The 14,604-nt window shown below is 38.4% G+C and overlaps 1 protein-coding gene across 3 annotated transcripts in view; it reads right to left on the bottom strand.

Annotated features, from left to right (window-relative positions):
* LOC124549065 (parathyroid hormone/parathyroid hormone-related peptide receptor-like) overlaps positions 1-14,604 on the bottom strand; it is a 498,163-nt gene that overhangs the window by 112,425 nt on the left and 371,134 nt on the right. For all 3 annotated transcript variants that reach the window (XM_047125217.1, XM_047125215.1, XM_047125216.1), the window contains one exon: positions 911-1,076. In XM_047125217.1, coding sequence (XP_046981173.1) covers positions 911-1,076 — 166 coding nt within the window. The remainder of the gene's footprint in view (positions 1-910; positions 1,077-14,604) is intronic.

The raw sequence follows: 14,604 nt of genomic DNA, 5'->3' as shown, positions 1-14,604 counted from the left end.
CACTGTGATTTGTGATAATTGTGTTGGTGCAGTTGGAATTGGATGTGATAGGGATGATTATGTTTGTTGTGCTATTGACTGCATTTCTGCAGGTAACAATATTATGGATACATTATTTCTTATTCTGCTGGCTACATTCAACATTTCCAGGATTTGGCTGCATAAACTGCAAGTCGTAGGCTTGGCACTGCACAGAGTACCACACACTTGGCTCTAACACTGTCACTCCTGAAGACATCTATGCCAGCCCATTACAATTTCCAGACTTCTGTTTAGGTGAAATCCATGTCTTGTGAAACTGTCTGTTTGTGGATGATCAACAGACAAAAACTGAGTGTTTTGTTACGCTTTGCAGATCTTACTGAATAATTTTCTTATTCACATATGGAACAGTTATAAGGCTGTCTCTTTAGTAACCCTACCAGGTGTGCAAATGGAAGATACAGGTGTATGGGTATGTGTAAAATCACCCACATCTGGCAAGGGCATCAGCAGCAAGAGCACTGCCAATATTGCTGGCTGATCATGTGAACTTCCACAGAGGACAAATATAAGACTATGCATTGGTGGGCTCTCTCTCAATTGCTATCATCTCACTTCATCTTCTGGACCGCTTTAGCTTTATTTTGCACAGTACTTCGGCTTGTAAGTGAGCAAGTTTCTAAATCTGTTTAGTTTTAATAGGGGCTTTTGTACACCTTTGATTCAGGCATCTAAGCCATGATCAGTTCACTATGAAACAATCTATATTAGCACTAATGACGATAGTAATAAATGTTAGATATTCAATATATGAGAAAATCTGATGAGAAGGAAATGGACACAAGTTAAGTGACAATAACTGTATTTGTTGTAAGAGATAAAACAATTATCTTTCTAGATATAGATATTACAAAGTTTCATTGCTTACCTCAGGTTGTTCTTTGAAGAAATATATACCACTTTTCTCTACTACATTGCTTGGGAGGCCAATAGAAAGAACAAAACTACTTTCTTTAAGTAGTGAAGCAAATGCTCTCAAAATAAATGAAAGAAACAAGTTCATGTGCAAAATATTTCGAGGGCACCACAATGTCCTGCAATGAAAAAAAACGTAAATTAGTGCCTTTTAAAGTGAAAAATGAATAACAGCTTAAGATCGATACCCTATATTTTAGTTCACAATAAACCCCAGTGATATAAACTGTTCCTCAGACCTGTTTAATGATTAAAAATTCTAATCCATTCTCAGAGGTAAGAGAGAGTGTTAAGCAAAAACTTCGGTTGTAAAGGTAATGTGAATTTTTTTTCAAATATTTTAAATGAGAGGCAAGGTGCTACATGGAATATGAGGCTCTGAAGTAGAAATTGGATATATACACAAATTATTATGGAGCAAACGTGTGTTAGATTCAAATAATGTACAATTTTTTCTTCTTAATTAAATGTTAGTAATCATGTGGAACACATTTACAAGTTCATTTATCATTATATTCAGCTTAAAGTCAATGTAGTAGCCACCAGAAAGATCGCGGGAGATGCACATCGGCACGGTGCGTCATGGACAGTAGTTACCGCAAGTAAAGTCCCTGCCACCAGAGCGCATGCAAGAATTAGCAGCGCCCTCTGCCAGTGGAAGAACAACAACTCAGGCAGCACGGGCCGCACCCAGTCAATTTGACATCGGGCATTCCTAGCAGACAGTTCCCGGTCTACACTATGTAAAGTGCGACAGACAACGTGAATCGTGTTATTACAGTTCATACCAATAATTACATGCAATGTTACCTCTTAATCAGATTATAATTATGAACAACCATGTCAAAATTCTGCCAGTAAGATTTTAATACCACAACCTCTTGGGACCATATATCCTATTCCAATCTCATTTCTAGTCTCCCAAATAGGGTATGTATATAATATACATAATATATATATATAATTTACACTAATTTGAACTGTTGTTTTGACATTGTTTACATTGGGTCTCACCAGTATATGGAATGAAGGAAACATGTTGGATTAAAAACTAATGTATCATCATAATTCACACACAAGACAACTTTCAGGTACATGGTAGGATTGATTTTGCTATTGAAATTGCGGAGTAATTAACCATTAAATTTCCGATATTTCCAAGTCATAGAGAGTAAGGTATTTTTATGTTTTGAAACCAGAAATTGTGTGAATCCCTAATAAAAATATGACAAGATGATTTTTCAGTCAGAATCAAGCATACTCACGTTTTAATTGGTGTTCCTTAATACAACTGTAATAACAACCATATAGAAATGTAAAATTTTACTCGTTGAAAAGTTAATTAGTTGCTTCTGGGCCATTCATTCAATAAAACTAATCACTCTGTTCAACTGAAAATGATAGCATGATTTTTCCTTAAGTTAGTTAAATACTATATGTTAAATTAATGAAATATATTGATGCAATGATAAAACATGTAATTTATAGTCTTAATAGAAACAAATTCTTTCCTGTCTTTGCATGAAATTATTCTCTTTTATTCCATGTAAATTTATATGTAATTTGGGAAGAAGTATGTAAAAACTTTAATTGTATAAATGCAAAATTTTATATGTAACAATGACAGTAAGTGTTTAAAACCATATAAATAGAGGCAATTTGTAAGTTGCCATACTTCAGTCTTAGACCAAATTTTGTATCAACAGCATGTAGTTAGACTTTGTACATATGCCGCTGAACATCTAGCATGCGAAATGAACAAGAATACCTAAAACTTAATTAAACCATTACATGATATCCATGTAATGATGCAGTAACATCAAAATGAATCTATGGCAGCATCATGAGGCAACACCCCAGATTACGTGAGGTACATATAAAACTGGTGGAGAATATTTTTTATCCTGGTAATGTGTGGTAAAACGTGGTATAGTTAACATTGTTTTCCTTGTGTTAAACAACGATACACATTCCAGACACCTGAAAAAACATTTTCACCATGTTTTATTACAATGTCGTGAAAAGAGCTGGGATATGTATAAAACTTCATTGTATGCTAATGGTTATTAAGTTTTGGGTGAAATAATTTTTTACCATATACTGGGACATGAACAGAAACAAGGACCCATATGGGAAAAGTGGGCATGTGAATAAATGGACCAACACTAACAGCCAGCAGCATGGACTGTCAGATGAGTACCAAAATATTACTTACATAACAGAGTATTGAAACAGTTAACTGATAAGAAGAGAAATTACATAATAAAGTCAGTCAAATAATTGTGTGTGACATACTTCACAAATATTATAGGAAAGATAGTTTTTGGAAGGTTTTTTTTTTATCATCTCATCAAGTTGTGCAAAATTAGTCAAAATGAGTAGAAGCAATACGTTTTCTGCATGTGACCAAGGCGGAATCACAACAAGATCGGGTCAACAGCTGCGTGCATTGACACCGAATCCAAACATTCAAAGCCACGAGAATTCATCAAGTGGTATAATTTCACCTTTATTTGTATTTCAACAACCAGAACACCTATTAGATCACTTTTCTAAGTTACTAGATAGTAAACTGTCAGAGCAAAATAAAAAAAGTAGAGACAATGTCAAAAATAATTTCAGAAAAATGTTCTCAAAAAATGGACCAGAAGCTAGAAGCAATTAGGGAAGATGTTAATAAGGCAAATAAACAAATAAACAGTGAACATGAAACAGTATCCAATGTAGAATCTGAGGTGGATTGTCTGAAGAAGTTTGCTGTTACTGAATTACAGCTAGTTAACAAACATGTTGGCCTAGTCAACAAATGAGTAAAAGGAACAGAAAAGATTGTCACTGACAAACTTGACAGAAGAAAATCAGAGTTGCATAACAAACAGACTTATATAGAAACCAAAAATAATTTCCTTGACAAGAAACTAAAATTAAATTCTATACTTGTTTTAGAACAAATTTCTTCAGTAAACAGCAAGTGAATGAATTAACAAATAGTCTTCAAGCAGTCACCTCTAAAGTAATAAATCTAGAGATTAATATGTTTAGTAGTATATATAGTGGTAATAACATGTTTCAGAACAACTGCAGTAATGTTATTACCAAAATTTTTCTGGGTGATTTTAAACTCCATCCTGTCACTTACTTGTACTGGTGCAAGGACAGCTTTGCACCAGGCATGCCAGAACATATGAAAGTGAAATTTTTAAATCTATTTTAGATGGAGAAGATTTATCCTGGGCTAACCAGCATGTTAACACAGAAATGACATTTACAGAGTTTGAAAAATTATTTCTAAACAAATTTTGGTCAGAAAGTAAGCAGGCATGAATAAAATCAGAATTTTTGAATATAATTAGATACTGCAAAGGAGATATGAGAATGAGAGAATTTTGTGAAAATCAGCTTAGGACTTTAGCACATTTACGTAAATCACTTGATGCATTAATCCAAATTGATGTGCTGAAGTGGCGTTCACCTGACCATGTTCAGTGGAGTCTTATTTACAGACCAGACAACACTATTGAGGAATTTCTGAAATACGTAGATAAATTAGGTTGAGCTTGGGAGAACAATTTTCAGAATGGGGAGTTATCACAATACCACCAGAACAAAACAAGGACAGTTACTGAAATATTAATTTTTGGGATCTAAACATAGACAATAGGAAAATGACAGCCATAAATGTTAATTTAGTAAATATGTTAAGATCCTATCTCTTTTGTGGTAATGAAAGTCCTGCAAGGCATTTCTACTCTCTTGACAATCTAATATAGGGCACATTCCTCCAGAAATGTGGATGAAGCCTTCAGAACATTCCTCAAAATCATTTCTGAATTTTCCATACATGCTGTCCAAAGGTTAAAAAACAAAAAAGTAAGGGAACCTAGCCACTCAACTTTACAGAAGTGGTTTTCACCTCAATTACAAAAACTGAGACTATTGGTAATTACTTGTCACGATAAGGTCAAAAAGGGATCATTAGATAAAGAAACTTACAAAAACCTAAAAACAAAATACAGATCTAAAATTAAAAATAGCCAAATGTAAGCCAAATGGTGATTTCATTAAAAAATCACACAATAAATGTAAGGCTTCATGGAAAGTAATAAAAGCAGAGCTAGGTGTGGACATAAACTATAAAGACAACACAAATGCTGCTAACATCACTGTTGATGATTTCAATCACTTTTTTGTCAACTCTGCCAAACTTAGCCTCTCAACTCAGGGCAACAAGAATTCCAATTCTACACATACACCTATTTTTCACCCCACATCTGGCAGAAATTTTCAACGGAACATTACAAACATAGTATCAGCTTGTAAATGGAGAGAAGTACAAGTAATTGATATAATTAAAGCAACCCCTAAATTAGGATACTCCAGATCTGAAAATGTTTATCACCTGTCAAACTTTGTAATTTAAAAAAAAATTTTAGATCTCAAATCATATCCTCTTTTCATACTGATAAACTGGACGCTCTCTAGTGGACACTTTCCAGAATGTCTCAAAAAGACAGTTGTCATATCATTTTACAAAAAGTGTGACAAGTCCTGTATCAATAATTATAGACCAATTTCACTTGTGCCTATTCTTTCAAAAATAATAGAATACTGCATACTGCAGCAAATATGCATACACCTATCAAAAAATGGTTCAAATGGCTCTAAGCATTATGGGACTTAACATCTGAGGTCTTCAGTCCGCTAGACTTAGAACTACTTAAACCTAACTAACTTAAGGACATCACACACATTCATACCTGAGGCAGGATTCGAACCTGCGACTGTAGCAACAGTGTGGTTCTGGACTGAAATGCCTAGAACCACTCGGCCACAGCAGCCGGCTATACACCTATCAGACAATAATATATTAAATGATTCTCAGTATGGATTTAGGTCAAACCTATTGACAGTCAAAGCATTTGAGTCAGAATTATCTGCCAAAGCCATTCAAATTGGCTTGAGTAAGGCTTTTGACTCAGTTAACCTCAAATTATTAGATAAACCATGTTGCTTTGGAATCAAACACTTGGAACTCTCACTAATTCAAACATACCTCAGCAATAGAAAACAAATTGTAAAGCATAAAGGCCAAAAGTCACAGACTCTAAGTATAAAATGAGGTGTTCCTCTGGGCTCAGTGCTTGGCCCTCTACTATTTATATTATTTGTAAATGACTTTCCGAGTAACATACCCTATAAATCTATCCTCTATGCTGATGACACAACATTGGCTAGTACCAGAAAGGATATAAACAAATTGAAGGAGGAAAGTGAAGAATGTCTTGAAATATCTAATATCTGGTTTAAGGCTAATGAGTTAACTATGAACCATGAAAAGACTGCCAATATAATCTTCAGTCTGTCAAACAGTAACACTGATTATCATCTATTAAACTACTAGGAATACATGTTGACTCGAAATTAATGTGGGACACACATACATATTATGTGTGTCGAAAGCTATCACGAGTTATCTACCTACTAGTCAAAATACACACATGTATTACACAAGATTTATTACTTCATTTATACTATGCCTTCTTACACTGCCATCTACAATATGGCATTCTTTTATGGGGTAACTCCCCAGGAGCCAAAAATTTTCACTTGGAAGAAAAAAAGCAATTAGATGTCTTTATGGAATCACTGACAACAAGTTCTCATGTAGACCTTATTTTAAAGACTTATAAATTCTCACAGTCCCATCTCTTTACATATATTGTTCCCTATTAAACATAAAAGAAAACTTAAACCACTACACTATAAGGAAATCTGTTCATCAACACAATACTCGACAATCAAATATCTACATCTACATCTACATTTATACTCCGCAAGCCACCCAACGGTGTGTGGCGGAGGGCACTTTACGTGCCACTGTCATATGATTGATATATCCACTACCAGGCTTAAGAAAACCCAATCTAGCTATGAATACATAGGCATACAATTATTCAACACTTTACCCATTTAGGCTCAAGTGGTTTCACTGAACATATTTAAAACTAAAACCAAAGTGTGGATGAAGGTAAATACTTTCTGTAGTATAGAATAATTTCAGAATAGTTGTAAAGATGATCTAATTTATTGATAAACTAAGGCTTACTGTTATGTATAGATATGGGTGTAGAGGCAGCTATAAGCTAATAGGGTACAACACTGCTACATTTTTTTTACCATGCAATAGTTTGTTATATGAAACATAATGTACAATTAGCTATAATTCTTCTGACGACATCAGTTGCATGTTAATGCTAATAAATTAAGGCTTACTGTCATGTATAGATATGGATGTAGAGGCAATTATAAGATAATATGGTACAACATTGTTATACTTTTACCATGTAATATTTTGTTATGTAAAACATAATGTACAAATAGCTGTAGTTCTTCTGATGACGTAGATTTCATGTTAATGCTGAAAGATGGATAAAATAAATAAATCAATCAATCAAGATAGAGGCAGGAGAAGAACGTGGGATTCAGGCCACAGACACCACAACAGACACAATAATTCCAGATAAACAGAGTTGATTATGATAAAGCATTTTGGGACTTCATGCTGATGGAAATGAGGGAAAAGACTAGTAAAACAGGAAATACATTTAATCTTAGTACAGATAATTTGACTAAGTTATTTGATGAGAGTTATGTGCTTAGTAATAGCAACATTTATGATGATTCTGATGAGTACTGTTTAGATAACTTACTTTATGATGACAAATTTTTGCTATAATCTGAAAAAGATGTGGAGAAAAGAAAGAATCATATACCTAAGTTAAATTATGTTTGTGTGTCTGCTGGCACATGTTCTAGTACTTTTGATAGTGATTGTGATGAGGAGACGTGTAGTTGAAGTGGTTGCAGATGATGTTGCTAATGTGTATTTTGATGCTGTTGCTGATGTTGTATTTTATGATGAGTTAGATGGTTTGGTTTATGTGAAATTACTAAATAATGATATGAGTAATAGAACAGTAGGATATGATGATTTGGAATTGGTGAAACAGGTACATGAAAATCAATTGATACCTGTTGAGGTCAGTGAGATATTACGTAGTTGTTACAGCAAGGAGAATCAAGATAAGCTAATTAGTTATAAGATACTTAAAATATTGGAAGAGAATGAGGAGTCTGTATGAAAAGGAGAGAGCTGTGATAGTATTAAACACACAAGCAAGCACACCTCACACACATGTGACCACTGCCATTAGCAGCTCTGACTGTGACTGTCACGTGAATAGCATTCCAGAGTGTGGTGGGGAAGTGGGAGAGAAGAGTTCTGTCTGTTAGGGTATGCAGGTACCAGAGACTAGTGTCAGGATATGGGGTGTGGGGGACAAAATGGGCAGTGGAAAGGGAAAGGAGCACAGAAAAAGAGGAGCAGGGAAGGGGAAAGGATGGGTGGGTAGATGGTTAAGGACTGTGAAAAGGGAGGAGGTGATAGGACGAGAGGGTGGAAACTGCTCAGTGAAGAGTGGTGGGATGGTATGTTACCATAGGTTGAGACTGATCTGGATCCTCCCCTCCATCACCAGGTTTTCTGAACTGTGCAGAATAGAGTTATCCTTACAACACATTCTTCCAATCCCAAAATTATCCTGCTCTCAACCTATGGTAACCTACTGCTTTGCTTCCCTGATTGTCTCATTTCCTGCTACTCTCCTTTTCCACTCCCTGCTTTTCCCACCACATACCACCTCCCGACACGGTACATGGCATTCTCTAGTCCCTGCACACCCCACCAGACAGTGCTCTTGTATCCTCCCACAATTCCCTGCTATCTCTTCCCCTTCCCTGCCCCACTCCATATTGCTGTTCACATGATAGTCACATTCTGGTCAGAGCTGAGGTGTGCTTGCTTATGTGAATGTGTACATGTTTTCTTTGCTGAAGAAGGCTTTGTCCAAAAGCTATAATGTATAACAGTCTTTTCGTTGTGCCTGTATGCAGATCAGTGGGTCATCTTTATGGTGAGTAGCTGTCTATCCTTTTCCTAATATTGTCAACATTCAGCACAGTGTATGCTCCAAGCAGAGTAAGATTCATTCTCCCTTAATTACCATGCTTCAGTATAGAGTAAATTCCATGTGAGATTATGTCTGATTCTGAGATTAAGATGTTTGAGTCATTCTCACCAGTAGATTTCCTTCCAATCAAGTCAAACTAGCTGATAGAATATAATGTAAATGGATAGATAAAAAAGTTTACTCACCAAGTGGTAACAGGAGAACACACACAAAAAGAGGTTTAACTTATGCAAGCTTTTGGAGCCAGAGGCTTCTTCTTCCAGCAGACGACTTGAAGCGTAATGAAGAGTGGTGAAGGAAAAGGACTGGAGAGGATTAACAGAAGAGGTACAGTTTGGAAAAGTCACCCAGAACCCTGGGTCAGCAGTGACTTAACGGACAGAATGAGAAGGGAAGACAGTTTGTTGGGACTGCAATGGATGAGATTTAAAAACCTGAGAACTTAGAAGTGGAAGACCATGCAATGAGCAAGACAGAGATTACTACTAAAACATCCTGCATGAGTTAATAAGAGTGAAATGTTAAGCGTACTGTACGTAACAGAGGTGGGAGGGGAGAACGGTGATAAACAGATAGGTCAGAAAATGAAAGATGTAGAAAACTAAACTGGAGTGAAGAAAGGAGTTGTTACGTGAAGAAATACTGACGTGAAAGGAATTAATGTAAATTTCGGCCAGGTAGGTGGTGAGAACCAAGAACATGTTGTAATGCTGGTTCCCACCCACAGAGTTATGAGAAACTGGTGTCTGGAGGAAGAATCATGTGGTGAAACAGGCATTGAGGTCATGACTGCTACGTTGTAGAGCATGCTCAGCAACAGGATGTTGTGTGTTGCCAGTATACACCCTCTGTCTATGTCCATTATCCTAACCAAAATAATTGGGTGGTAGTCATGCCAATGTAACAGGCTGAACAGCATTTACATAAGGGCTGGTATACGACATGTGTCATTTCACAGGAGGCCCTCCCTTTGATAGCATATGTTTTGCCACTTACAGGGCTGGTATATGTGATGGTAGGAGGGTGTATAGGGCAAGTCTTGCAGCAGGGATGGTCACAGGGGTATAAGCCATGGGATAGGGATGGATATAGAAGGAGCATAGGGTCTGAGGGTGATGAAAAGCTATTCTTTGAGCAGTGGGAAAAATCTCAGACAGAATGAATCTCATTTCAGTGCATGATTTTAGTAAGTCATGGTCTTATAAAAGTAGCTGATTAACACATTTAAGACCAGGGTAATACTGAGTGTAAATTGTGGGGGATCACTGCTGTCAACTGCAGTGGGATGTTATGTGAAATCAGTGGCAATGAGTGAAAATGTGTACCAGATTGGGATTCAAACCCAGGATTTCCTGCTTACTAGGCAGGTGCATAAACCACTGCACCACTTGAAACACAGAGTTACTGTAACTGCATGGACTATCTTGACATGCCTCATGGTTGATCCACATTACCTCCTAGTGCCACCTATCTGCAATCCCTGTCCATTGACTTTATATTCACAACTCTGAGATTCCCACAGGAGATTGGAGGTATTTGTGCATCTGATGATGCACTGAAGAAGATGGATCCATTGTCCAGCTAGGTGTATCAATTATATGAATGTGCGGTGTCTATTCTTTCAGACGTGTCTAAAAGAACAGACACCATGCAGTATCTGCAGCTATCAAACATTATGTGTAAACTGATGGGGATCACTGCTGTCACTTGCAGCAGAACAGTATGTGGAATCAGCAGCAATGAGTGAAAATGTGTACCAGACCAGGACTCAAACCCAGGATCTCCTGCTTACTAGGTAGGGGTGTTAACCACTGCTAACCAAGACACAGCATTATTGCAACTGCGCGGACTACCTCCGCACACCACAGAGGCAATCCATAATCCCACCAAGTGCCACCTATCTGCAGTTCCTATCCACTGACTCCATGTTTACTACTCTGAGATTCTCACAGGAGATCGTAGCTTGCAATAGGTTTTTTTCACCTATCCAATTACATGAAAAATTGATTATTTTGAATGTTATATTAGCTGATAGAATAGTTTCTTTATGCTTGTACATATAATAGCTGATGTAGCTTTGATAGCATGAAACCTTAAAAAAGTTGTGTTTCAGCAGTAAGAATACAAGGTAAAATTGCCCACACTTGGACTTGTGCCTTGCATGAAGCAGTTCATGCTCATTGCACTACATCATTGCTGGAGTGTAGTTCAAGGATGCTGCCACACCCCCTCTGTTCATCGAGCATGGATACAGAATGCAGTGCTACACCACTTCTCTAATGTTTCATGCCTTCTTACCCACAACAAGCCACAAGTTTTGACGATGATACATGTGTGACATCTCAGTAAAAAACTTTTGAAATAGTTGTGATTCACTAACAGCAGAGCTTTGTGTGACTAGCATTTTCTCAGCCCTTTAAGCAAGTGCTCTGTCTAAAGATGAATCCGTAAATTATATATCATGCTATTATTACTTTTGTGAGGTTCTTTACCTGCTTCATGTGGACATGTTCTTCAAGTAAGTGATAACTTTAAGATGTGTATATTAATATTGTTCAATAGATATATTTTAAATATGTTTAGAAAAGTTTGCAAATTTTTCTGTTTTCATACATTTAATCTTAATGTGCAGTAACCATGTAAAACACAACACTGAGTGAAGTAACACAAATATGGCTTTATTCATAAACCTCTGAACAGTAACACAAATTGGCCTCACACATAACAAGACAAAAGAGTCATACAGAAGGTGCAGCATAAGCGATACACAAAACAATTGATGTGAGTGCTACAAAATAAAACAACATAGCGAGTGTGAGTCAATGCAGCTCCTTGTATATATAGACACAAGTCACTGGTGGACAGTGTGGGGGATGCCATGCCATGTGCAAGCTTCCTGCGGGTGGCCTTAGTGCTCGGCTAATGCTGAAACAGTTGGCAGTTGATTTAAGTAGACACACATGGCCACGCTACACTTGGCATACTAAAACTCACACACACTAATAGCAGGGTACGGCACACTTCTCCTTCATGCAAAGAAGGCACCCAGATGAGGGAGGAGAAGCTGGTGATCCAATGAGAGACATATCTGTCAGATACAGTATGGCAGGAATATGGTTTCCATGGTGGGGGGTGGGACATCGTGTTGATGACAGCACCAAGGAGGAGGGTGCCATCGCCATGTTTGCATTGTCATCCGAAGGTAGGACCCAGTGTGGAGGAGATGGAGCTGGACCCACCAGCAATGATGGCTGAGGCGATGATAGTGAGGGAACCAGTGGAGGCGGCCCAACTGGAACAGCAGGCTGCAGCAATGGACGTGAGTCTGGAGACTGGTCAGCACCTGGCATCAGGAAGCAGGAACCCCAGGCTGCTGCATGTACAGGAGGCAGTCAATGGGATGGGGACACCTCCACAGGAGGTGATGCAGGTTGCAGTGATGGGGGCTGCACACATGAAGAGGTAGCTTCTGGGAATGAGCAGAGGTGCAAATAATCAAAGTAGCATGCCACCAACCCATTGGCCATACAGACATCTCAAAGATGGCCTCTTTGATGGCCAGTATCCACTTGGGCCGGCAACCCAACCTTCACGCCCCACCCGTCAGTCATGGTGTGAAGCAGCCGGTTGAACCTGACAGGTGTGGCACAGGCCACAGAAGGTGAAGGAGCATAAGTGGCTGCTGACCATGAAGCAACTCAGCTGGGATCTGCTCCCCAATAGTGGTGAAGTGATAAGAGCACAGAAAATGGAGAAGGGCATCATCCAGCAAAGAATCGAACAAAACTTTTTCATTTGGGACTTGAACATATGCTCACCATTTGATTGAGGGTGGAATGATGGAGATGTAACATGACAAATGCCTTGACAGCAAAAAAACAGTTGAAAGGTGTGAGAAATGAACTGGAGCTCATTATCAAAAATTAAGGCACAATGCAACACCTCAATAGAAAAATCCCTCAAAAGCAGATGAATTGTGACTGCAGCTGACATTGACACACTGCAGAATGTAAGGACACCAGGAAAATGCATTCACAAGAAATAGCCAATAGGAATTCAAGAAGGGACCCACAAAGTATACATGAATGCATTCCCCTAGCTGGTACGGAGCAGGCCAGTGGGGTAGAGGCACTCTGGGACTGCTTTATGTAGGGTGCACTGCTCACAAGCCAAGACAATGTTGCCACCAATCCCTGGCCTAGCTAACAGTTTAGTGCAGTAAACTACCTAATGGCCCTGATGGAGAAGGCATAGGACCTGGTGCCATAATGCAGTGGGAATGACTACTTTGGGAGTGGTCTTCCCTGGACAATAGCAATACACCATGAAAACCAGAAAGGCAATATCATAAGGAAAAACAGTTTCAAAGGGATTTCATAGCCCAACCCAGTGTTTTATCTGGCCAGCCCTGTTGAACAAACAGAACCACCTGGCAGAGAACTGGGTTGGAGGCAATGGCAGCTGCAATGGACAAACTCATAACTATGAAAATAATGACTGTGGCATGTGTTTCAGTATCAATATAAGAGCAAAGCAATTCTCCACAACTGTAGTCAGGATCAGGACCCACAGGAAGGCAGGACAAGGTGACTGCATTGGCACATTTAGAAGTAGGTAAAAAATGGATTTCATAATTGTCATAGACAATAACAGCATCCAGTGTTGTAGGCAGTGTACTGTCTTGTCAGGCAAGGATGTGTGAAGGTTCATCAAGGAAACCAAGAGGTATGTGGTCAATAATAAGGTGAAACTTGGAATCATACAAAACAACATGAGTTTTCTGGAGAGCACAGACTATGGCAAGAGCCTTTTTTACCACCTGAGAGTGCTGCTGGGCTGGATTGAAAGATTTAGAGGCAAAAGCAACAGATCGTTCAGAGCTGTCAGCATATCAGTGCACTAGGACTGCATAGAGGCTGTCATGTGAGGCATCATCACCAAAACTAAGTACTGGTCTGGAGGGAACATAGCTAAACATAGGGATGAGAGTAGTTTGGAATACAATATTTGAAAAGCATGTTCACATTCCAGGCTCCAGCAAAGAGGTACATTCTTGTTTAACAAGACATACAACAGGTGGTCCAATGTGGCTGCCCGGCAGGAATTTATGGTAGGAGGATACCTTCCTTAGGAAGGCATGATGCTCCTCCACGGACAAGGGGCAAGGCATAGATGTAACAGCAGAGATGTGGTCTGGCACAGGGCAAACCCCATCCGATGAGACTTTAAACCCCAAATAAACAGTGGAAGGCTGAGAAAAAAGAGATTTCCAAAGGTTCCACTGTAAGCATGAGGACTGTGAGACAGAAGATAAAGGGTACAAATTTTGTAAGTGATCTACTGTGCAGGAGCCCTTGGCAACAATATCATACAGATAATTAATGGAATACCAGACAGACATAGTCAGTTGTCTAAAATCATTGGAAAATAGCAGGGGAGCTAGCCACACCAAAAGGCCTATCCAAAACTAGAACTCGCCAAGACTATTCATCCACAGGAACCCGAGGAACTTGCAGATATGCTTCAGACAAATCAATTTTAGAAAATTACTGACCACCCAATTTTTTGTCAACAGTTCCTGCTGCTTTGGGAGAGGATACATATCCATGACTGACTC

This window comes from Schistocerca americana, chromosome 1 (assembly GCF_021461395.2).
Source record: "Schistocerca americana isolate TAMUIC-IGC-003095 chromosome 1, iqSchAmer2.1, whole genome shotgun sequence".
NCBI lineage: Eukaryota > Metazoa > Arthropoda > Insecta > Orthoptera > Acrididae > Schistocerca > Schistocerca americana.
Note: the sequence above shows the minus strand (reverse complement) of the source record. Positions and strands in the feature narration are given on the sequence as shown.